Raw genomic sequence first — 26,580 nt, forward strand, 5'->3', positions numbered from 1 at the left:
AGTGTTTCAATCCATTGGTCCCAGTGAAAAAGATGTAGCAAGAAAAGTGCAATTATCCTGATGATGATGATGATGATGAAATTAAGAAAATGCACATTTGTAAATACTTTCTTCATATGAATTAAATGATTTCCTTTTTTTTTTCTCCTGAAAGCAGATATCCTGCTAAGAAAAGTTGGGATGTCTTTTTCATTGTTCAAACTCGAGGTTTACACTGAAACACAAAAGTATCAGAAAAAAAAAATTGGTCCCTCCAGTTGTGAGGAATTGTGGAGATCTCCCTTCTTTATGGTACCAAAGCAGCATGGCTCAGAGTCTGCACTTGAACCATCCCAAGACAAATGCGTTTGGCTCTCTGCTGCTCCTTCTTTCCAAGATCTCACAGGAGGCTGACATTCATGGCATGGTGTGTAAGGTAACTATGACCTGTTTATGGAACTGTCAGCTGTTGTGATACAAAGAGATGTCATCTAGAAAGTTGAATCACAGTTGTTTCCATAACCCCCCTTCCTTCCCCACTAGCCACGCCGAGCTTATCCTTCAGTTTCTTCACTATGTCCTGACTGCTGGAGCACAGACATCTGTGATATTACTTTGCTGGTTCCACGAGAGAGGCGCTCTTGGTCTGTGTTTGCTGAAAGGGAGGCCATGGAGAGAGGTTGCAGCAGCGCGGGCGTCATCCCAGTCGTGACGGTCAGATTATGAGTAGCACCTTTGAGAGTAAGATCTTGCGTGGGAAGAAGGGGCTTGAGAATGCTGACGAGGCAGAAGGCAGAGCCACTTTTAGGAATAAAGTTAACTTTATTCTTGTCAGGGCAATAAAAGGCTGGAATTTCATGCAAAGGTTTTGGCCTATAAACAGAAAAACACCACCACAGAGAATTAACATTTGGAAGTTAAAAATTAATTTAGTTAATTAACAAAGTTAACGGCTTCAAGGAATTACTAAACGTTTATGGTATGTTGTATTACATACCGTGTTCCCCCGAAAATATGACATGTCCTAATAATAAGGCCATGCACAAATGTAAGCCCTCCCCCAAAATAAGCCCCCTGGACAACCCCCCCCCCCTACAGCCAGGCAGAGCGCCACTAATCCACCTAGCGGAATCCTGAAGGCGCCAAGCCGCAGAAATGGAGTGGGGCTGGGCAAAGGGTCGTGTTGCTTGGTGCCTTCGGGATACCGCTAGGTCGGTGAGCAGTGCTGTGCCCAGCTGGAGAGGGGGTTGCTGGGCAGTTGCTCTCTTGCAAGCGGGCTCCTGGAGACCCGGGCACAGCCTCAGGGGCGAACGGCTGTGTTGCACTGTCGCAGCAGTGCAACACAGCAGCCATGAGGTGACCACGCTCATGAGCAGCCACCCGGCAACCCCTTTCCAGCCGGGCACAGCACCATTCACTGATCTAGGGGTATCGCCAAGCCGCATGAGGGCCTGTTCGCCACCCTCCGGCTCCCGCGGCTTGGTCCCTTCGGAATGCCCCTAGGTTAGTGAATGGGGCTCTGCATGGCAGGAGAGGGGATTGCGCAAGCGGCTTTTTCGCTCCCCACTTGCATGACTCCCAGGCTCACGATGCCTTTGCCTAACTCTCACTGCAGAGCCAGGGCATCTCCGCTACCACCCGCCACCACTGCATGGCTTTTTCTGCGGCTTCCAAAGCACAGAAGTAGGATGTCAAGTCTTCCGGAAGTTGCCCCTCTGGGAATACGCTCTACGGTTGTATGTCTGGGAGTACGCTCTGCAGGCAGCCAGCCCACAACCATAGAGCGTACTCCCAGAGCGACCACTGCCGCGGATCTCCGGAATTTGGAAGCCGGAGAATAGGTTATGCTTGGAGCGGCAGCACCCTGGCCCTGCAGGGAGAGCTGGGCCAGGACATGGTGAGGTTGGGAGGCACAACAGCTGGGGACGGAACAGGCACTCCCGCAACCTCCCTTTCCAGCCGGGCAGAGCGCCATGCACTGACCTAAGGGTATCCCGAATGTGCCAAGCTGTGGGAACTGGGGGGAGGGCAGAGCACCACACGGCTTAGCGCTTTTGGGATATCACTGGATCGGTGAGTGGTGCTCTGCCCGGCTGAAAAGGGGGGTTGCCAGGTGGCTGCTCGTGAGCGTGGTCACCTCATGGCTAGTGTATTGCACTGCTGTGACCGCGCAACACAGCCGTTTGCCTCTGAGGGTGTGCCTGGCTCTTCGGGCGCCCGCTCGCAAGAGAGCAGCTACCCAGCAACCCCCAAACAATAAGCCTCCCTATAATAAAGCCCAATCAATATTTTGGGGGATCAAAAGAAAATAAGACCCTGTCTTATTTTCGGAGAAACTAGGTAGCATGAAATACTTTTCTCTTTTGTCCCAAATGAGAGTTGTTCACAAAATAGGGGGGGGGAGAAATGCTTCCGCATATGGTAGTAATTTTTTCACAGAGTCTGATTATTTGTTAAGCAGTCAAAACATGTTGGCACACCTATTATACTACACGTAGTCCTCCATTTACTACCATATTTGGGACCAGAATTTCTGCTGCTAAGTGGTGCACTTGTGCAGTGCAAAGTCGCAGCATCTCAGGAAGCCCCAATAGTGTGGCACAAAGCTGCAGCATTCTGAGAAGCCCCAACAGCACCGGTGCCCAAGTCCAGTTACCTTTGCCTTTCGAAGCCCCTGCCCGCCACCACCCCAGCTGACCACTGCAATCTTCTTACTCCTGCTGCTGACAATACATGGCCGCTCTGGCTCTTTACAAGGCAGGTGCTGGCTATGTCAGGTCTCATGTGGAAACTGCCATGCCCAACCTTGGGAAGAAAGCCTTGTGCAGTCCAATAGCTACCTTGTGAAGGGCCAGGCCACGTATGATTGGTCAGCAGCAGGAGCAAGATGGCGAAGGTTAACTAGGCTGATCGAGGCTGAAGAATGTAGGAGTCAAAAAGGCATAGATGGGAGGGAGACAGGAGATGATTGAGTTGAAGCACCACTGCAATCATAAACATGGGAAGGTTGATCAAATTTTGATCACACAACCATGGGAACGCTACAATGGCTGTACTTCAAGGACCAGTTGTAAGTTCCTTCATTCAACACTGGTGTAACTTTGAACGGTTGCTGAATGAATTGTCATTAAATTGAGGACTACTTTTATCTTTTTCCTCTCTAACCCTAAAGAAACCAAAATGCATATGAATAGCAAGGGGGAATGATCCCTGATTTCTCAAAAGGGGTCTAGAAACTGCTTTAAATAATTATAACCTTCCCCACCCCCACAACAAACACAAAGCTAAATGTATAGATATGTTTGCCTTTACCCCAAAAAGTAAGAAACATTAAGCATAAAGCTACACCATCAAAGTTTAGAAACCAGGAATCTAGTGAGAAATTATGATTCAAAAAATTAAGAAGTAATATAGCAACTTACAAGCTTTCCTCAAACACTTTGACTTTCTCACAGCCTTCAGGAGGTTCACGTTTGAACATGTAGCTATTGTTGGGTTTTGGTGATGTAGCATATTTGGGAAGAGGCGAATTGTTTCCATTCTCTGCAATGAGCAAAGGGCCAGTTACATATACATATACATGTATCGTAACATGCATGAGAATATTTTTTTTGCATTTCTCATACTCCTTTATCAATAATGTTAAAAGGCAAACAAAAACCTGACCACCTGGCATAAAACAGTTTCTTACTGTCTGCATGGTTTTTGCTATAAAGATAAGCGACCTGGTACTCTCCAGATGTTTTGGATGATCACTAAATAATTCTTGGTCATTAGTCAAGTTGGGACTGCTGAAAAGCACAGAACCTACTGGTTGACCTATGTCATCATTTTGCTTATCAACATGTAACAGCTGAACTATTACCTACGGCAGCATTTAATCCTACAGCTAAACAAAGGCCTAGCTATCCGAAAGGCAGATACTGACTCATTTGCTTTAAAATTTTCATTTTCATTTCATTTCATTTTATTTGTCTTGTATGCCGCCCACTCCCGGAGGACTCCGGGCGGCTCACAACAGACAAGGGAAAGGGGATAAATAGACAAGACAACATTTTTAAAAAAGGCGCAACATTCACAATTTCCCTGGGGCTGGGTATTTCACAAGCCCCCCGGCCTGCTGGAGCAGCCAGGACTTGGTGGCTTTGCGGAAGGCCAGGAGGGTAGTAAGGGTCCGGATCTCCACAGGGAGGTCATTCCAGAGGGCTGGAGCTGCAACAGAGAAGGCTCTCCCCCGGGGAGTTGCCAGCCGACATTGGCTGGCAGATGGAATCAGGAGGAGACCTAACCTGTGAGATCTTATCAGTCTGAGGAGGTAATCGGCAGGAGGCGGTCTCTCAGGTACCCAAAAATGTGATTACATTACAATTTTATATGCCCCCCTCTATATGCATGTTAAGTAAAAAACAAATCAAAACAACCAACACCTATACGAATTATTTTTAAATATTTACATACCTCCATTAAGTACAAAGAAAATGTATATATAAACAAACTGATGGTCAACAGAAGAATAATTACCCAAAAAACCTCCCAACTAAAATAATACAATTTTTCCCACTTGTAATAATGGAAAAAAATGGAAAAAAAAATTTTTTATTAGCCCACTGCTTAAAACTCTCAACGCAGCACAGGGAAACGGCAAACATTTTAAAAAGTGATTTATGACATGACTCAAAGTTGAGCTTCCCTTTGGCAGGTGATAAATACCTTGCCTGAACTGACAAAAGACTCTGTGAATTTTGGCCTGTAACTCAAACACCTAGGAAACGAACAAAGTTCCTCAACTGAAGGGTTAGTCCTAGAGGTTCCCCTCTAAGGAAAAGCATTGGAATAATACTTTTCAGGAAATACCTTTATCTCTGGGATCCAGAAGCAGGTCATCTGCAGAGCAAGGGCTCTCCTCGCTGCCCTCGTTGGAGATAGCAAGGAAGGAGCCTGGGGAAATAGACTGAGATCGGCTGCTGTTGTTACTGCCTTTCTCTGCTCCTCCCGGAGTCTGTGTGTCAATGCTGCGAGTACTGCTGCTACGCTGCACTAAAGGAGGTGGCGCTCGATGCCCATCGGGAATATCTTGTGGCTGTTGAACAAAAAACATATTACATACATCTTACGCATCACACACTATTAATCTTGTCCTGTGACTTTAATAAAATGAAAAATGAAGACAATTTTATTGCTTTGTCTGCTGGGCTAGCCGTATGCGCAAGGGAAGCCTCGTGAGCGAAGGCGCGGTGCCGAGATCACTGTCGGACACGGTCGGACGCAGGTGTTGTTCAGAAATATGCACCTCGCTCCAGGCGGTCTCCGCTGAGCGCGAAGGGAACGACCCCCCCCTTCCGGAGGCTGCGGAGCCGCTAAAGCGCACCTCAGACATCCAGGAGCTCAAGCCTCCTTCCAGTCAGGGCTTCGCAATGCTCATATGCCTTTGATTACTTTTGAATATCCAATTAGCCAAATTATTTCCAGAATTCAGTTTAATTGCAAGTATCCAAGTATTCTATAAAACAAATTAATTACTCAAACCTTGTTTGGAGCCAACTGATTGGACCAAGAGACTGAGGGAAACTGGGAGCCAGGAGGGAAAGGAGGAGATGATAAAGAAAAATCCCTCGGTCTCTGGACCAATCAAGCTGTCACAAACCCGGTTGTAGTCCCTCCCACCGGAGCTACAGGAGAATCACTTATTCTTCAGGTTCCCAAGGGGAAAAAAAAGGAAACCAAATTAAATGTAAGGAGGATTGTGGGTCTCATAAAGAAGCCCTTCAGAGCTTTGGAGCTCCAATTCATGCACAAAGAAAACAAGGCTCAATGCAAGTGTGTTAACTAGAAATAAAGACCTAATTCTGGTTTAAGATTATGTTACTACTGACATTAATACAGTTCCCAAGTTTAGAGAAAAACTATGATTTCAGAGAAATCTAGACTAAAGGGTAAAGCCAACATGAAGTAGGGGTAGTGATAAGAAACTGGTATGCAGGCATGATGTTCACTTCTGGCTTTGTTTATAGAGGCTGAATGTCACAATTCTAAATATTATATTGTCCCCAGACAGATCTCGATGTAACAGTTCCAAGATAGCAGCTTATCTTTCATACTCCGTATACTCATGTATACAGAGGTGTGCTTATGTTTAGGCATGATGGACTCAGTTTTCCTTATCTGAAGGCCTATTTGAGTACAAATATACTCACAATAAGTTGTTCCTCTTTCTCTCCAGTCTCTTTTATGATTATTTCAATCTCCTGATTCAGCCCTTCTATGCTATTACGGAAACGGGATCCACTTGACTTAGCTATTGGTATCACAGGAACCAGCATGCTCTTTGGGACTGGAGCCTGAAAACCCAACAGAGGTCAAAGAAAATCAGGGTTATTTCATATAATTTAGAACAGAAAATCAAATTATCTATAAGATTTTATTATAATGACAAAATGGTTTATCTGGTTTATTTGGAGAATTTTAGATGGTATGTACTATTTTATTATTTCACATTTTTGTATTTATAATCTTTGTTCCTTGAATCCTGCACAGAAGTATGGATACATAAAAGTATCCATACTTCATTCAATTGATCTATAGTATTCAAGCTACTATTCTGATAGAGATGCCTAACAGGAAGACCCCAGACAATGAAAATGTTAATTTTTAAAATCTGGCACTCAGTTGTTTTTCTGGATGTTTTAAGGTGTTTTTTCTTTTTAAGAATCAGAATTAGAAATGTGAAGAGGAAGTGAAAATACCTCTCAAGTTAATACTTCAAAAAGTTTTGGAACAGATAAATCGCAAATATAACAGACAATTTAGTTCATAATTTTAGTTTAGTTTAATTTCAATGTAGTTTCAGTTTCATGAAATGAAAATGCATGATGAAAATGCTCTGCTTCTCCACCACCATTTTCACAGCATCTACAGTTTCATTTCTTTTGTTATGGAGATGCAAGATACACAATATCATAATGAAGTTATCACTATGAAGAATTAATGTGCAATTTAGCCTTGAGTACAGGGTTTTGCTTTGGAATTTAAATTCAAATTTATATATTTCAGTCAAAGGTGTAAGAATCTTCTGGAGGCTCAAAAGAAGCATCAATAACCAAGCAACCAGTTGTCAAGACTTAAAACAGAATGTTCTACTTCTTTTACTTTGTTAATACACGTATACAAGACGTGATAGCAAGGATAGCATTCAACTATTATTTTTTCCCCAAACTATAAAATTCAGTGAGGTCCCTGGTGCTCTCTTGAAATTGGTTGCCACAATGAGAAGTCAAAGCCAAGAAAAACAAAAATCTCAGGAAAAAAAATTAACAAAGTTTCAGTGTAGTGTTAGAAGAGACAAGAAGCAGCATTACAATTACGACTGTAGGGACTTTGAAAATGGAAACAGACATGGAAAAAGATCTCTAAATTCAGGAGGTTCCAATGACAATGGACAGCTAGTAACAGATTCAAAGAATTTTTTAAAAAAAGATGGAGGGAATATACAGAAATTATGTACAATATATGTCAACATCCCAGATACTTTAGAAGATATTCCCTACTTACAAAAATGTCTAGTATTAGCACATGAAGCTACATCAGCACCACAATCCTTACCAAGTCAGAGGGCTAGAGGAACTGATGGAATACTCACAGAAATATGACAAGCAACTGAAGAAGAATCAATGAAAATTGTAACAAGCTATGCCAGCAAATCTGGAGGACATCATGATAACCAACAAACTGGAAGAAGTCGATCTACTAAAAAGGAGACTTAACTGTCTGTAAACTATTTTGTATAATATCCTTAATTTCACACACTAGCAAAATAATCATCCAATACAGATTTGAGTCCCACATGGAAAAGGAGATGCCTGTTGTTCAAGCAGGCTTTCGAAAAGGCCAAGGAACAAGAGACATTATTGCTGAAACATACTAGATAATTGAGAAGCCAAAGAATATAAAAAGATGCCATTATGTGCTTCATTGATTATAGAAATATCTTTGAATGTGTTGGTCACGTTAAGCTATGGAAGGCCCTTAGAAAAAATACTATCCCAGAATATCTCATTACCTTATGTGAAAAATCTACGTAGGTAGTCCTCAACTTACGATTATTGGTTTAACATTCATTCAAAAGATATGAGGGTGCTTAAAAAGTGACTTGTAACCAGTCCTTGCACTTAAAGTAATCACAGTATCATGTGACCAAAATTTGGGCACTTGGCTACTAGCATGCAGTTATAATGATTGCAGCATCCTGGAGTAACATAAGCATTATTTGCAATCAAAAATAATCAGAGGACCAAAGATAAGCAAAATCTATGGGGGAAGCTGGATTTGCTTAATAACCATATGATAGTTTTTAACAATTGCGGTGACTTAATGACCATAGGGAAAAAAGATCATAAAATTAGACATGATTCACTTAACAACACTGCTTAATGGCAGTTTTGATCCTAACTATGATTGTAAATTGAAAAATACCAGACCATTTGAATGACAAGTCACAAGAAAACCAATCAGCTGCTCAGAATTTAAATATATCTCCAAACGAACAACCAATCACACAATCAACTGACCAAACTGGCACACAAGACATTTATAAACTAAGGAGAACAGGACAAGAAAACCCTGCTGATGATGTTACCTGGTCTGGTAATGAAATGTTCAGAAGCTAAATTGAAATAAACCTGGAGAGCAAACCACTGCCAAAATCTAAAACATTATTTCCAAGACTGCCTGTAAACAAAACAGGAAACTACAGTATATCATAGACAGAACATGGGGAAACAGGCTGGGTTGGCCAAAGAGGGAGTCAAAGTTGTATAGTCTCTTCTTCTTAAATCAAACTATATGCTGGATATACATTAATGGAAACTGGATCAAAAGATGAATGTGGTTTTAAAAGTGAAGAAAAAACCATCAATAAGCCCTATGTTTATGACACTACCCTTATAGCTGAAATCCAAAGTATTTGCAAACTCTGGTGATAAAAGTCATATAATCAACGTGATAAACAGCTTCTGCCTTTTAGAATCAACTATCAATAATAAAAGAAAAAACAATCCAAGAATATAATCAGATTTGGTAAAGAGCCCAGAAGATCTTAGAAAAGATATTAAATTTAACTTGCCCTAAGACAAGATGGTACCTTACAGTACTTCCTCCAATGCTACTCACTGTGGTACACCTGGTAGGTACAAATGGCACCACTGTAAAATAGCACTTTTTATTCCCAAATCATAAACGTAATTCATCAAATATCTTGGTTAAATGGCAGCAAGAGCATCTCTCTAGTGTACCCAGAACCACTCTCAAGTATCTAAAGTAAAATATTTTAGAGGAGCTGTGTAACTATTTTCAGGTTATTCAAATCAACTGAAGTGGAAAAAATATTCACTATTGTGTTCCCTGAAAATAGTGCATAGGTGCATGGCCGGAGGGGGGCGTTGTCCAGGGGGCTTTTTTTTGGGGGGGGGGGTTGTTATATTTTTGCCCACCCGAAAAATGTGGCCTTATTTTCAGGATATGTCATATTTTCGGTAAAACATGGTAGTATGGTCTCTTCCTCCTCTAGTGCTAGCAGCTTTCAGACATTCTTTTTGGCAAGTCAGTGCCTGAAACATATTGAACTTTTCCTTGGCAGCAACTTTTACAAATCTTACATTTAGCGTTCATCTTACCTGGCACTGGTTAATAGCTGCATGATTACCATGGAATGGAGACTGTCTTTCTTTATCACGATGGTGTCTGCTGCTGTGTTTGCTTCTTTGCAGTTGCTGGCGTAACTTGGCAATCTGAAAGGACAAATGTTTTGCATTTCTTTTTAACTCTACAACAAAAAAGTTGAATTTTTGAATCAAACTTCACCATAAGGGCTCCTGGTAACATTATTATATCCGAAGCTTATATATAACAACATTCTCACTTGTTACCAACAAAGCAGAAAATAATTTAAAAATTAAATAAACAACTTTCTGGAGTTTTTAATTTTGTGTTTTAAAAGTATTTTAAAAAGTCAACAAAAGCTATTCCTCACATGCTGAGCAACCACTGCGCCTCTAGCATTTCTGGATAAGAGACAAAGACAACTCCTCAAAGAGGATATTAATGATCCCTGGAGAACACCAATACAAGCATATCAGCCTCAGTCTGAGAAACCAGAGGAAGCAAGGGATTCAAAAGCATCCCCAAACTGTGAACATGGTCCTTCTAGACCGAGATGGTGAACAGTTTTGTGGAATTTCTTACTGACTTGGATCCAAAGCATATTCCAGTAGCAGCAGCCTTCTACTGAAGCTCTGATACTATTGATAATTTGGGGGAATGATTTTTCCTGATTACCCCTTTGTTCATCATTCCTTATCAGCTGGAAGGCTGCAGAGAAAAGTATTCATGGCCTTCAGTTTTATGAATAGGATGCACCCTATTGAAGCAATTCCTTTTCAATGGAAGTTCAATTTTTATAATGCAGAAAGAATATATTTCTTGTTGTTCTAAACTGTGAATTGGTGGGCATGTATAATTATTATACTATTATCAAAATAGTACAAAAACAGCATATTTCTTCACCTCTTTGAGTTGGTCAGTACTGCCCCAAGATGCTGAGCGCTTATGAGATCCCTTTTTCTTTTCCAAGTATTCTTCAGCCCAAGCACTCTCAGTCTTAAGAAAAAAGACAAAGGTGGTAGATTTAGGCTACTGATTATTAATTAGGCTATTTTAATATTAGCAATATTAAAATAAATTTTCTAAAGTTATCGACAAAGCCAGTTTGGCATAGTGGTTAAGGTATCCAGCTAAAAAAAAATAGGACACCACGGGTTCTAGTCCTGTCTCAGGCATGAATCCAGCTAAGTGACCTTGGACCGATCACTCACTCCCAACGCTAGGCAGAAGGCAAAGGCAAGTCACTTTCAAAAATGTGGCCAAGCAAACTGCAGGCACTAGTCCATGCAATCACTAGGAGTCAATGCTGACTTGAAAACATGCATAGATACAAACAAAAAGGCATAAAAATCTGAAAAAAAATATCTATTTTTATAGTACATATCCATATTTGTAGGACAACTATTCATCTGATAATCACATCACCCCAGAGGTGGGTTCCTACCAGTTTGCACCTATTCGGTAGAACCAGTTCATCAAATCTAGCGAACCGGTTAGAAGAGGTTCCACCAGTGGACCCGGAAAGCAGGCCACACCTACAGAAGAGGCTCCAAAAAATTTTGAAACCCACCACTGCCACACACACACACACACACAGAGACAGACAGACAGACAGACTGACACAGAGAGAGAGAGAAAGGAAGAAATAAATAAATAAAAAAGAAAGAAAAAGAGAGATGAAAGAAAAAAAGAAAAAAGCGACAGAGAGACAAAAGGAAGGAGAGAGAGAGAGAGAACACATGGCTGGCAAGCCACTCCCACAAAGGGGGCCACACCCACAGTAGGTTCCAAAAAATTTTGAAACCCACCACTGCATCACCCGTACTTAATTAATTTAGTCATCAGAGTATTATGGAGTATTTCATCAAATGTTTTGTTGAAGATGTATTTCACGTAGCCTTACTAAATAAGTAACCAATTTAAAAAAAAATAAACAAAATAACATTAATTTAATAAGAACCTGTTTTTGACAAATGCATCTTACTTCTAACAATCATTTTTTTTCAAGACATGTACAAACTGATCTTTATTATCTACTCTAGAATCTTCTTCAGCATTGGTGTCACACGGATTGATCTATATTCTCTGGCTCCACATTCTATTTTCTATTGCTATTATCAAGAGATACCTCTCATTCTCAAAAATTATACAAAGGTAATCAGCAAATTTCTCCCACAATTTAGTATGCCATTTCGGTAACAGGAACAGTAAAGGAAGTCAAGAAATAAATATAATATGTAATTTTAATAAATATAAAACCAATTATTCATTACTAAATTCATGTTCCTCTTCATGCACACAGACTAATTTAATTTATGAAAATCATCTATTATATTAATACACATATATTGCCTATTTTGCTTATCACTCTATTTTAATTAGAAGAGTTTTATAGTTTTCATCTTTCAAATAATATATAATTTTAATACTGGCATTTAGATTTTGCATATTCATAACTGCATTTCCTTTTCATATATCTTCCTTTTCTTTTTTAATTACAACAGAATGTATATTTTATAATCTGCATGATAAAATCAAAGAAGTATTTATTTAATAAAGCTTTATCTATACGGCTTCAAGGAACAATTGCAATAGTCTTTTCTTTCTTTTGCATTAATATACGGAAGCTGTTTTACCTGTGTGGCTTTATCCCTCATACAAGGTGTGACTTGCCCATGATTATCACGAGGCCATTGCCCAGCAAGATATGGAGCAGCAAGTATGTCTAGTGAAGGGGTACGGCGGGAAATACTGGAAGGGCTTGATGATGGTGGCCGTGGTTTATCTATTTGGAGACATACATATGATTCCATCAGCAAAAATAACACACATTACAGACAGGTTTCATTAAATTCATGATATTTTATGTTACTTTGTTAAATAATGCCTTTACAGTATATTAGCATGGTTTTTATTTTCCTTACAATTTTTCAGGTATCCTATGTTTAAACAACATACAGATTACTAAAATGTAGGCTATACCCGGATGTATAAAATGCAGAGTGTCTTCCTAATATGGGCGATAGGGATCTGGATCCAAAACTACCGTTAATCTAGCATGCAATGACCTTGGGCAGCTGCCAAGGCCAAAGCACCCTAGCAGAGCTCACTGCTAATGCTTACAAATCCTTTATTTTCCCCTAGTTCAGTACTCCAAACATAGTTAAGTAAATAAAGCTGCCTTTTCAATTTTCTACATTAATCCTGACATAAGTCTCCAAGAGGCATTATGAGAAATTAATTCACTGCCTAATGGCCATAGTCTATTAGGTAAGTTTTCTAAGGTTCCAAAGGCATTTTCCCTAAGAATTACTCAAACCTGGAATTGTCCCTTGTTGACTTTATTCTTATTTTTATTTAACATATGTACTTCCATGCATTTTTGAACCCCAAGTCAAATGAATATTCATATATTATTACAATGCAGGCAAAATTTAGTAAGCATTTATTTTATACGGATATAAATTACTAGGAGATCAGAGGGGTAAACACTTTTACAACAATACAATTTAAAATTATTCTAGTTAGTGTCAATTAGTGTCACTCCCCTTTATGGTATACTTGATATTTGACAGATGTCAGATGAGCATATTTCTATAGATGACAATTTAACTCCTTCATTACTTGTAAATTAGGAAGTACCACCTATTGAGAAGTTATAGCTTGACTATCATCCTGCTTATCCTTCAAATCCTCTCATTTCTGAAAAGTGTCTCTTGTAGATACCACTTTTGGTATTTCACACTTAGTACATAAGTGATACACTCACCAGGAACCGTATTTTAAAGTTAAGTTTGTTGTACATCTCTTTCTCTCTTTTTACAATTTAGAACAGAGATCTAATTCACTTGAAAAATCAATCCAGCCAGTACCACACTCAGATATCTAACTTGAACCATTAAATGATGATTGTATTTGCTAACACTCAATTGCTTACACAGTATACATAGGAAAATTTATTAATACAATTTTAAAACAAGTATTAGTTTTGAATCAGTTCTTGTTAAAGTATTAATTATAGCAATTCAATCAAAACCACTGTTTCTGAACGTATATATTAAAAATCCACAATACTGAAAAAAACCTGATATACAGAGACCTGATTTAGACATACAGAACAAGACAATTTACATTTCCCCATTTGCTCCAGTTTCTTCTGAAACTGAAATTCATATTGGGTTTGTAAAATAAACCCTTTCTTTAACAGACATATGGTTTTGAGACTTTCAACTGTTATATGCTTTTGTGTATGTATTAAATTCCATCTGCTATTTTGCACATATAGAAAACACACACGTGTAAAATTTCATTTGGATTCAACAGATGTTTAGATTCATTAAAGGGAAGGTATATATAGAAGGTCAATTTAGAAACATAAAAGCATAGCATAAATCTATTATGTGGTTTCATATTAAGGGCACAAAGCTTGTCACATAATACTTCAAACAACTGTAACTAAACTGATAATTTCTCATTATTGTATAATCTTAAAAATTGTTTGTAATTTATTACATAGTATCCAAAAATATTTTACCTTTATGTGCCAGTAGCTGTCCATCTTGATTGATTCTTAATTACAGATATAAAGATTAATTAAGCAAATGCCAAAATATATGTGAAGTTTTAAGACTGTAAATATACTATATTGCCAAAAGTATTTGCTCACAACTGTTTCTGATTATGTGGATGGGTGAGCGAATACTTTTAGCAATATAGTGTATTTGCAGTCTTAAAACTTCACATATATTTTGGCATTTGCTTAGTGTATCAAGCCCTATTTAATTAGGGCTACCAGATATGAAATGCTAAACTCCAAATATAGATGGCAATAATTTCTTTGCTCTTTTAATTTAGGTGTGTGTCTGGATTGTTACTGCCTAAATATGGTAGCTCTACACTTATTTAATTCTACCAATGAAGTATTTTTCAACTTTTTTCTGAATCCATTTTCTTTCATGTAATATTTCATAAAATACAATCTGTCCCCATGCAGTATTTTCATTATCATTTCATCTTAGTCCTGCTATTCATACCCTCCCCCAAAACTGCCCAGCTGCTAGCTTCACATGATGTGACCTACATAACAAGAGATGTACTTGCTTCAAGATAGCAGTTACAACAGCTGGGCTGATGAGAACAGTGGGGGTATTTGAGCAATGTCTTAATTTTATTGGGCCAAATTACATTATGCCCAATCGTTACAAAACTATTCAGTGTTTCCTATTTGAAATTCCCCCCTCAAAAGAGAAATATGATTATGAAATCCTCTTTAACAAACACAATATTCATGTACCATACAGATGAATAGATAGATTATATAGTTACAAAGACATTGAAATCAGGATCCATATTAGCTCCCTACACAATATTCTTTAATATTTTTAATTGACTCACCACACTACAGAAAAAAAAATATGGTAAAAATTCATTGACATCCTGTACGAACTTAAAACCTAAGCAATATCAGCAAATAACATGGTTTGCTTAATGTATGTTTCATCACAACTCAATATAGTCTTTAAATTATACTCAAATATTAAAAATGCAGTGGAAATCAATTAAAAGTGCATGTCTTATCTGTTTACTGTAGAATCTCAAATAAATTCATCTAGGAAAAACAAGTGCATTTTTATAGTTTTAGTTTTGGTTAACTAATATAATACAAGCAAGCTCACTAAAATAAATAAAATTACTTTTCAGCTAGTTATTTCCTGGATTTCCCTGCCTGGGAAAACTAAACTTGGATTACATACAACCTGGCTTTTCACAAGAACCTAAAGAGATGGTTTTGCCAATGGGCATGTTGACAAATGAGTGTGATGCAGCCAGTGCAGTTGGCTATATTGACTGTTTTGATGAATGGGATTGTTGGCTGTGAGTTTTGTGCATTTATGATGGTTTCTATATGATTTTATATTGCTTTACCTTGTTTTTAGTTGTTTTTATATTTGTTTTAATAGTTTGTAAGCTGCTCAAAGTTATATAGATGAGATGAGAAAGTGGCTATATAAATCTGAATAAATGAATGAATAAACGAATAAATAAAGATCTGCAACATTGACTGCATTTAAGAATAGGGAGGATTGGTAATCCTGAAAATCCTGTTATGGAAACAAAACTATCTGAGTTGTATCTCTGAAAAAAATGAACAGAGGAGAACATGCTTCTAGTCCAATGTTTCTCTGAAATCTATGAAAAGTTTATCAGAGATTACTTTTGACAATAAAATGCACACGATATTTGCACTTTTAAAAATAACAGCTCAGAAATAATTGATTTGTTTGTGCTAATAAAAGCCGGTAAAATAGAAGTGTGTTAGTAATCTCCATAAGAAGGCTGCCACTGTAGAGAATGCCATTATTATAAAATGGAGCAGTCTATAGCTTTGCTATCATAAAACTATAAGCACAGAGTCCATTTCAGAATAGTTTTAAAATAGTCCACATGCAGCATGTTTTATTAATCATATGCTTCATTAATGTTTATAATAACCATTAAGACAAAACATTTCTCTGTTCTGATTATAATTTATAAAATAACATATCAAGAAAAATATAAACTCATGGTAGAAGAACTGAACGGCATATGTCTCTCCTCATAGTAGTGTCAATGCTTCTACTCTTATACCACAGAAACGGGTTTCTTTGCATAGCATCTTGGCCACATGCTTTCCGATTCAAAAATAACAGGGCAGAGGATAAACTGGAGGAGCAGTGGTTATAACATTAGGCCTAGCAGCTGTAAAAACGGCATCCCAGGTTAAAGACCCAAGTGCCACGCAATGGGATGAGCTCCCATCCTCACCCCAGTTCCTGCCAACCTAGCAGTTCGAAAGCATGCAAATGTGGGTACATACATAGGTACCACTTTGATGGGAAGGTAACAGTGCTCCATGCCATCATGCTTCCACATGTTCATTGAAATGTCTTCGAACAGCACTGGCTCAATGGCCTTGAATCGGAGATGAGCACCACCCTCTGTAGTCAGCAATGATTAGCCAAGTAAAATCTGCAGAGACTCATTTATCTGGATAAACTACTGGACAATAAACCTGAACAAAATCTAATCAGGTAAAATGCTAGCCTTTCCTTCATTCATCATATCGTTACATTTCCCCACCTAACATTTTCCCCACAAGTGAAGGATCTCTTGAATGTTGATCAATATTGGTTGCAATAAGAATTAACCAACTAGCTTCTTTACTTCAAGTTGCCAAATGCATGTCAGATTGACACAATATGCCAGCACATGAGTTCTGACACCGTAGTAGGCATAATAGCAAGTGAACAGTTTGAATATAATCTAGTGCCAAAATTGATGTGAACAGCTGCTGCTTCTCTCGCACCCCTAACTGAATGGATAGCTAACTCAGACTGGTAGATTGGTAAAACAGGAATAAGAAAGGTAGCTGAAAAGTACTATTTATGAATTTATACAGCATTTGCATATATGGAAAAGTTCAACATGTCCTCAATCTACATAATGTCACAGTAAGAACCCCTAAAGATCCAAATCTTATGTTTTTGTTGTACTCTCTGTCTTACATATGTTTAGCGGTAGTAAAAGTGCATTCTTAACTGCCAATTTTATCAACCACATGATTTGTTGAAAGGCTCAAAATATAAAACTTTGCACACCCACCAACAAATGAATTGTATATGAATTTAAAAAAATAAATGCTAAAAATGCTACCAAGACACCTGAATTACTCCTAACTATCTTATTCCATATTCAACAAAAGCTTCTGATAATTATTTCAGCTTATTAGTTTATCCTTTCTCCATTTATTTTCCAGACTCTAATACATACAATGACATTCCTTTTTTCAAATTATAAAATCCGTATAATTATTATTTGTCAATAAAAGTCATTAATAAAAATCTACCAAATCTTTGTATCTATAGCAAGCTACGCTTTCAGGAGACTAAAAGGATGACAAATCCATTGTATACCATCCAGGGAGTCTGATAGTCAATAGTATACTATATTAAATACATTTCAGCATTTAAAGAAAAAAATGTTCTATTTCTCTTTCCCCTCAACTTACAACTATGTAATTAGTGACCATTCAAAGTAATAACAATACTGGGAAAAAAGTGACTTACAATTGGTCCTCACCAGTGGTGGGTTCCGGTATGCTGCAATGGGGCCAGGCGTCAACCATGTGCACAGCGCATGCATGCATACCCACCACCTGCAATGCTCCAGCTGCTCAGCGAGCGTCACGCAGGTGCCGTATGCTCCGTGCACATGCGAAAATGCCCGTTGGCTCAAATAGAGATAAGGAGAGCGGGCGGACCCTCCGGAGCACCGTACCGGGGCATATACCAGTCGTATCCCACCACTGGTCCTCACACTCGCAACTGTTGCAGCATCCCCACAGTCACATGAGCAAGTATTGGGTGCTTGGCAACTGGCATGTATGGTTGCAGTATCCCAAGGTCATGTGATTACCAATTATGACTTTCCCAGCTGGCTTCCTAGAAGCAAAAGTTATGCTGGAAGCCGCCTTTGCCTAACAAACGCGTGATTGCAGTGATTTGCTTAACTGTGGCAAAAAGGTCATAAAATCGGGCATGGCAACCACCTTGCTTAGCAATCAAGATTCTTGTCCCAATTGAGGGCATAAATCAAAGAATACCTATTGTATTTTTTAGAGTATAAGATGCACCAGAGTATAAGACACACCAAAATTTTGAATAGGTAAATTTAAAAAAAAGGTTTTGCCCCTTGCAGACCTCCCAAGCCCTCTGCATGCCTCATTTCTGTGAGAGTTTGAAGGCCTGCAAGGATCTCCTGGGGACTGGGGGGGGGGGGGACAAAAACAAGCAAAAAATGGCCCATTTTCATGAAAACTGGGCCTGTTTTTCACCAAAAAAAGGGCATGCATAGCCTTTAGGAGGCTTGTAGAGTGCTCCTGGAGGCTGGGTATATCCTTGATGACAAGATTGGAAAAACAAGGAGGATACATCCATTTCTCAACAATAAGAAAACAATGTAATGCAAGAAACCATTAAACCAAGTCACGTTACTGACTGTAGAATATAGGAATCACTAATTAGTACACAAACTCCACACAGATCATTTCAAAAATACAGAAGGCCTTCTCTCTCACAGAAGCAATTGTTAGTTCTATATCATTAGGTTTATTAAAACACTAATCAGATCATGAATTTTCAAACAGCACTCAATTCAGAAATGATGAGAGTAATTTTATTCACAAAGTATTTCGTAAGAAGCTTCCATGCTCCCAAATACAAGACATTTAGAAACATTGAAACTGCAGACTGCACATTTTTGACAAATTTTCCAGCAACACCACAAAATTTTCCATCTTACGAATATCCCCAATAATGTAAATTCTATTAAACACCTTTGTCTCTTCAGCAAAAATACTAATCTTACCTAGCAATCTTTCTGTCATATCATCCACAAACACACCGAACAGAACAAGATCTAGGACTTAATCTTGCAGTAGGTACACCGCTTGGGACTGATCTCTGTTTAGACAGCATCCCATTAACAATCATACACCGCAATCTATCCCCAAGCCAACTTCCTATGCACTGAACCACCACATAAGAAAGAAAAGTTGTACTGAAATGTTATATTAGAGATAATGGGGAAAATACAGCAGATGAGCTTTGAATCTGAGGCAGATGTGCCCTTTTCAGACAATGTGTTTCCACAGAAAAATCTTGTATATCAGCAAGATTTCAAATTCTATTATGAATAGATTGGTTTATGCTTAAATCTTGGCTGATTTCCAAAAGCCCAATAAGAAACAGAATTCCAACTACTCTTGCAGATGCATTATGAACCATCTATTCTCCTGAGAAGACACTCTCCTAGATGTCTAGCAAAGACAGCTTTGATGCCACAATTATAGCAAGCACCTTTCTCCCATTCAGTTTTGTAGCATGCTGCGCTAAAGCAAAAAATGGACACTTAAAAAAAATCACTTTCCCATACTCAGGGGTGGGTTTCAACCGGTTGGTCGGCGAACCTGGAAGTAAGTAACTTCCGGGAACGGCGAAGGGCCAACCCGCCCGCCCGCGCTCCTTACCCGGTTTTGACGAGTTCTGCGCTTCCACGCATGCGCAGGACGCATACAGCGCCTGCATGATCCTCCAGGAGCAGCTGGAGCATCGCACAGACGCTAGTACGCACGCGTGCGCGAGGACGCCGCCGGCCCCGTTCCAACCGAACCGGTTGGAACGGGGCGAGAAACCCACCCTTGCCCATACTGATTCAATATGCAATGACTAACTCTGCAATAATTACTTTGAGGGGACAGTGAATATTAGGAGTTTTAAAATTTAAGATTTCAGAGATGAATGACAAAGAATATGAATATAACAAGGATATTTAAGAACTTCAGTCTGCAAAATACAACAACGTCTAAGTGAATATTGTAAGCATTTTAACCTATATATAAACTTTACCACCCTTGAACTTTGAATCTTGTTTCATCATCTTCCAATACAATTTTGGACAAAATTCAAGCTTAAAGAAACAAGGGATGCTATTAGCAAGTCTTAAAGAACAAAAGGCAGCACAAAAAACAAAAAGTCAAAACTAACTTCCTGTTATATTTATATTCTGCATTATCTTCAAAGAGTCTGGAGGTTTACAGATACGTTCCAGCTGATCTCTAATTGCTTTTTGTTTCTTCAAATTATTATGTACCTTATTGTAATTTAAAATTTCTGCTTCTGGTGCTGGTTCTTATCTCTTTCAATATATTGTTTAGTTTTCCTTACATGTTTGTACACATTTAGAGTACAAATAGAAATCCTGCTCTCATAGAATTATAGCTTTCATTTTCAAGTTTTAGCCTGAATGTGGCAGTGAATTTTATCAAGAGATAAAACATTTTTTAAAAAAAAATATTAATTATGCTCCTGAATATTTAATATAGTTCTTTAAAGAAATTTCTTATCTTAACAAAGGGCAAACATTCAGCAAGATAGCAAGTAAGCTTACAAAAATTCATACCCAGCCATAACACTCAAGTATTTGTTTTTCAAGACAAGGAAACAGATGAGTCTCAATCTTTTTGCGTTTGTAAGCACATTCAGAATTTTAACATTACATTGCTTGCTGTAAAGATTACAATACAGTACAATCTAAACTCACACTTAACAGAAGACAATCTTCTTGACTCAGCCTCTTTAAACCATTCAAATGTATTCAATTTTATTACTCCAATTTGTTTGTATTGCTGGGTTTGGGGTTTTAACTTTCTTTCTTTGGCATGTGAGCTACAGTTATTTTCTAAGAATCGTCTTAAGTTATACCACAGAAATATTCTTTAAAGATTATACTTAACTGATTTTTTACATCATATTATTTTATAGTTTACACAAACACATGTGTATGTGCCAGGCTGAATGTGAGAAATAAAATAGGATATCAAAATGTGAATCGGTCACACAATAGTTTGGGGGGGATTTTATTCTATAAATATAGCTACAGACACATGACAGGTGAAAATATGTGCGTTTTTGAAAAAAAACCTTCAACTTTCCAGGAATATTCAAGGAATTTTTAAATTGCATTTATCCACTCTTCTTTTTCTTATTATCCTCAGTTTTGCCATACCTAATGATTATCTAGTCATCCTTTCACAGATGACAGGCCCAAAGAGTGTGAGTTTCAGCTTTCTGATAATTGCCTCAAGTAATCTGTCTTTATTTGTTCAGGACAGATTGATTCTTTTTCTAATTCATGGTACACTTAGGCAACGCATAATTTTTGGTTCCAGAGGTACTGTACCTACTATCTTTTTCTCTCTCATTCTTTCTCATCTTCCATCTTCCATCTTTCTGCTTTACGGATTCTGATTTTTATCATACACCTTTCTTTATCCTTTATGATCCTAAGTTTCCTACTGCCTTCCTCCAACATTGATCTTCCAGTGTCTGTTATATTTTACGGAATTCAAGAAAACAAAATACTTTGCCACATTTGTCATCACTATAAGTCCACTAAAATGTTAGATTTTTATCTTTCATTTTACTTGCATAAAGTCTTGTAAATCATCTTTACTTGGAATAGAAATGTGTCAATTTTTATTTATTTCAATTGTTAAGTATTTCAGCCTTCAATTTTGATGTTTACTGTCATTTCTTCCAATCTTGCCATTCTGTCATAATATAATCCACTCTGAAAATTAAACAGAGATGTATTCTTCTCTCTCACTCTTTCTTAGTTTGAATTATTCTCCAAACTATGTTATTATGGTCCTATCATGTTCATTTGTATAAGTTTCTCAAATAATAAAGTTACTCTGGCATTCTCGTTAGCTTTAATGCATGCCATATGCCGCGATCACCTACAAATAAAGATCACTGTCAAGAGAGCAAAGGTATACTTCTTCTCTTGCTCTATTAAACAATTAATTTTTTCAATCTGACCTCTTTCTGCGCCTCACTGGTATTTCTTTTTCAAACCTACTTTCATACTTTTCCTCTCTCCAGGTATGGCTTTATTCTTTTGTGTAAGATCTTAAGCAAAAATTCACTATTGGTGAAATAGTTCAGTAACTTGTGTATTGTCTTCTTCAGTCTGGATAAATACATTATATTTTCCAATATTTTGGCCAAATATTCATGTTCCATATTTGTTGATATAATATTGTTAGGCCTTTAACCTACCTACTTGCCTGCAATTTTATAATGACAAGTTAGTATTTCATATAAACATGGGCTCACAATCTATTATCCCTCATAGATCATTTTTCTATGGTAGTGCAGTCAGTTCCTGAAAAAATTCTCTTTACAAATGTCTGTGACATTTTGCAATCTTGATTCTTTAAAGGCTCCAAAGCCTTTCAATTTTCCTTTAACTTCATTTGTCTCTATTATATGTTTACCAATTCTTGAACAGTCCTGTTTCATCTATAAATATTCTAGAGATTTATTTTCCTAAAACACTCTTCTCATTTTTATTTTCTTGTTATTTTCCTGAACCTATTGGTGCTCTTAAGTGAAGTATCTGGGCACATCATTACCACCATGTAGATTTGTAAAAAATGTCCTCTTTTCCAGTAACCAGAATAATGTATCCTGACGGGATTCCCACATTGGAGACCCAAACGTATATGTTATTGCCATGCAAATACAGTTTTCTTGATAGCATTATAGGACTTTATAAGAAGTTATATTTAGATTATCTATAATCTGTGGGAAAGCTGTCTAGCAACATTACATTTGTCATCAGTTTTAAGAATTCACTCCCAGGCTGCTTACACCAAATGCTCTCAACCATAAAACACTATACTTTGGCCTCTTCAAACCTGAATCTTCTCTTGTTTCCTGCCCAGCAAAGGCATTCTAATAGCCACATTGTTTCACTTGGAAAATTCAGATATCACTTTCTCTTAAAGAATGAAGAGGGGTTGAAAAGCAGACACTGTTTCCAAAGACCATAGCAACTGACAATAACAAGTCAATTTGGTCACTTGCAGAGTAGGGTAAAAAAAAACTTTAGATACAATTCTGTACTGTCGAATTTAGCACAGTTGATTTCTGAATAAATTTAAGATTGCACTGAATTAACCAAGGACAAGCATGCTTTTTAGCAAGTAACAGAAGATTGCCCAGTGTGTTTGAAATTCAGTGGAAATGAGCTATGATAACAGCATAGGCCTCTTTAATACCTATCCTTAAAACATTAACATGCCATTTTAAAGTATGTTTAATATAGGCACAAAACATATGGTTATTTATAGTATTTGTGGCAGGGGGAGGAGCTGTAGGGTAAAATCAAACTTCTCTTCTGGTTTGCAGAAGCTGGCACTCATCAGTCACCCAAAATAATGAGGTAGTCTACTACATTACTATTTTGTAGTAATTGAAACTGTACCAATTTCAAGCTAAGCACTTAATCTTATTTTATAACCAAACCACCACCTCTTCTACACGTGCATTAATATATTAGGTAAACAGCTAGCTTCCAGGGCACAAATCAAATTAAATGTGGGAGATGCATTTTAGCAAGACTTTATTATTGCCTGTATCTTTTACAGTAAGCATTTTTACTCAGTGAAATGAAAGCAAGAACACTTATATACTCCTGTTGCCAAATTTTGTAGATGACATTTTTTTTCCTGAAGCTAGTTATTTACCTTCATTTGCATTGATCTCATCTTATTCCTGTTTTATATACAAACTTACCTTCCTCCTGGACTGAGGACAAAACCTTACAGAGCCCCAAAGTAGCTATTGATCCTTTCTCCTGCTGCATAGCTGCCTTTTGTGTTCTCAGAGATCAGGCAAAATAAAGCTTAAAAGACATATACCAATGTCACTCTCCTAGACCATTAAATAAAGGCAAATTCCTCAAGACTATCAATTCCTAGGCTAGGATTTGTTGTTTATAATCATCATAAAAAGAAACCCTTGGTAGTTTTGTTTTAATTGCAAGCCTCGTGTGTGTTTGCATAAACAGATAAAAAGCAGGGCCCCGAATTTTAAAAATAGCTATGAATATCTGCTTTAAAAACAAAGGCAAGTCGAGACATTAATCTTAATCTTATTTTATAACCAAACCATCACCTCTTCTACACGTGCATTAATGTATTAGGTAAACAGCTAGCTTCCAGGGCACAAATCAAATTAAATGTGGGAGATGCATTTTAGCAAGACTTTATTATTGCCTGTATCTTTTACAGCGGTGTTTCTCAACCTTGGCCACTTGAAGATGTCCAGGACTTCAACTCCCAGAATTCCCCAGCCAGCATTCGCTGGCTGGGGAATTCTGGGAGTTGAAGTCCGGACATCTTCAAGTGGCCAAGGTTGAGAAATACTGTTTTACAGTAAGCATTTTTACTCAGTGAAAGCAAGAACACTTATATATACTCCCGTTGCCAAATTTTGTAGACGACAGTAGTCACATTTTTTTCCCCTGAAGCTAGTTATTTACCTTCATTTGCATTTATCTCATCTTATTCCTGTTTTATATACAAACTTACCTTCCTCCTGGACTGAGGACAAAACCTTACAGAGCCCCAAAGTGTTTCTCAACCTTGGCCACTTGAAGATGTCCAGGACTTCAACTCCCAGAATTCCCCAGCCAGCAGCGAATGCTTTTGTTTTAATTGCAAGCCTCTTGTGTGTGTTTGCATAAACAGATAAAAAAAGCAGGGCCCCGAATTTTAAAAATAGCTATGAATTATCTGCTTTAAAAACAAAGGCAAGTCGGGACGTGTACTGGCAAATCTCTTTGTGGACTGTAACATTTCGCAGCGTTTTTACTTCTGCCGGTTGTGGCATAGCATCACACACCCACCCTTCCTTCTTCCCAGGGACCATCAGGGTGACCAAGGCAGGGAAGAAGGCATTTCAGGCAGTTGTGCAGGAGAACCCCCCAAAACAAGAGGAAATAAAAGAGATTTTTTCCCCCTCTCCGGTTTTAATTCCCCCCCGAAGGAAATCGAGAAGGGCCCCCACTGAGCGCCTCGTGGTCAGCTCAACTTCTCACTCCGGGGTTACAAAAGACGCCCCCATTCTTGGGAGGCTTAGCCCCCCCCCCAATAATAACCCCCTTCGGCCCCGCTGCAAAAAAAAACCCCCCCCCCCCCCCCCACGGTTTATACCCACCTTTACAAACAGGCGAACTGGGGCTCTTCCTCTCCGGGGAGGCCCTGTTCGGCTCCGGCGAATGCCGTCGCTGGCGATGCCGGGTTTTCCCTCCCGTTGAGGAGGAGGCTGAGGAGGCGATGGCGGCACAGGCGCTCCCCTCAGGCACCGGCGGCGAAACCGGCGACGAGGAAGGCGAGGGCGTCGAACCGGGCAAGGGCGGCGGCGGCGGCGGCGGCAGGCGAGGGGGGCTGTTGCGCGACCCGACGACGCCGGTGGGGCTGCCGCCGCGCGCGGAGCCCGAGGACGGGGTCGAGGAAGGGGGCCCCGCGGCGGAGACGCACGCCCCGAGGAGCGTCTGCGTGCCCACGGTCGGGCTGCTGCTGCTGCTGCTGTTGCTGCCGCCGCTGCTGGCCCCGCGCGCGCCCGCGTTGTTGCCGCCGCCGCCGCCGCTACTCAGCATCGATCGCGTGGGGCTGGCGGCGCGCGCGGACGGCAAGGGAGGAGGAGGAGGAGGAGGCGGCGGCGGCGACGGTTGGAGTGGGGCGTTTGCCGCCGCCGCCGCCCCTCGTGGAATGTTGCTGCTGCCTCCGCTGCCTCCGCCGCTCCTCGTGGGGCTGCCGTGCTGCTTGAGCTGGAAAGGCACCGTGGCCCGCATGGGCTGTAGGCGGCTGTTGGTGCCGCCTGCCGCCGCCGCCGCCGTAGTAGTAGTCGCCGCCGCCGCCGCCACGGCCGCGGCTCCCCCTCCCCCCGCGGAGGCGGCTGGAGTCGGGGAGCCGCTGCGCCTCACGCGCGGCTGGGAAGACATCGTGGTGGTTGTCTCTTTGGCGGCCGTTACTCGGTTAGTAACGGCGAGGAAGCGAAGGGAAAAAAAAAAAAAACCCCGCTCCTCGCGGTGCCTCCCCCACACCCGCACTGAACCCTCCTCACACACACACACACACACACAAACACACACACGGGGAGAGAGAGAGAGACGCTCGCGAGGCCGCCTCATCAACAATAGTAGCCTCGCCGGGCTCTCCCATTGGAGGCGCGTCGACTCCGTTGCTGCCGCTACAGCGTCCTGATTGGACGAGGGGCGTGGCCTGGGATGTATATGTGTGTGTGGGGGGGGCGGGGGATGCGGCTTAAAGGGACAGGGCCCCCGATCTGGACGACGTAAGGGGACGTCAGAGTGGTTATGACAGGGCGCTGCCTACTACTCGGTTGAGGCGGGGCGGGGTCTGTGAGTGCCATTGATGGAGCGCGCTCGTAGTCCTTCCGCCTTTCGTCTAGGAAATGCTGAGTGCTTGTTTACGTTTCTGTTCTGGGCAATGAAATATCGCAGCCTTTGCAGTGAAATGTACGAAAATATACGTAA

General features: G+C 39.7%; 1 protein-coding gene across 1 annotated transcript; it reads right to left on the reverse strand.

Annotated features, from left to right (window-relative positions):
• Window positions 1-134: 134 nt before the first annotated feature.
• On the reverse strand, window positions 135-26,139 carry FAM117B (family with sequence similarity 117 member B). Its single transcript, XM_032216437.1, has 8 exons — window positions 25,239-26,139; window positions 12,270-12,418; window positions 10,537-10,629; window positions 9,648-9,761; window positions 6,174-6,317; window positions 4,834-5,059; window positions 3,402-3,522; window positions 135-852 (listed from the first exon to the last, which is right to left on the reverse strand). Exons 1-8 carry the CDS (start codon window positions 26,023-26,025, stop codon window positions 534-536), a joined length of 1,953 nt encoding a protein of 650 aa, XP_032072328.1. The 5' UTR covers window positions 26,026-26,139; the 3' UTR covers window positions 135-533.
• Between the last annotated feature and the right edge of the window lie 441 nt (window positions 26,140-26,580).

This window comes from Thamnophis elegans, chromosome 1 (assembly GCF_009769535.1).
Source record: "Thamnophis elegans isolate rThaEle1 chromosome 1, rThaEle1.pri, whole genome shotgun sequence".
NCBI lineage: Eukaryota > Metazoa > Chordata > Lepidosauria > Squamata > Colubridae > Thamnophis > Thamnophis elegans.

Coding starts and splice junctions, on each gene's coding strand:
- FAM117B (XM_032216437.1), bottom strand. CDS start 26,025: ATGTCTTCCCAGCCGCGCGTGAGGCGCAGCGGCTCCCCGACTCCAGCC. Junction 10,630..12,269: donor TGAGGGATAAAGCCACACAG/GTAAAACAGCTT, acceptor TTTTTTCTTAAG/ACTGAGAGTGCTTGGGCTGA. Junction 9,762..10,536: donor GTACTGACCAACTCAAAGAG/GTGAAGAAATAT, acceptor TTGTCCTTTCAG/ATTGCCAAGTTACGCCAGCA.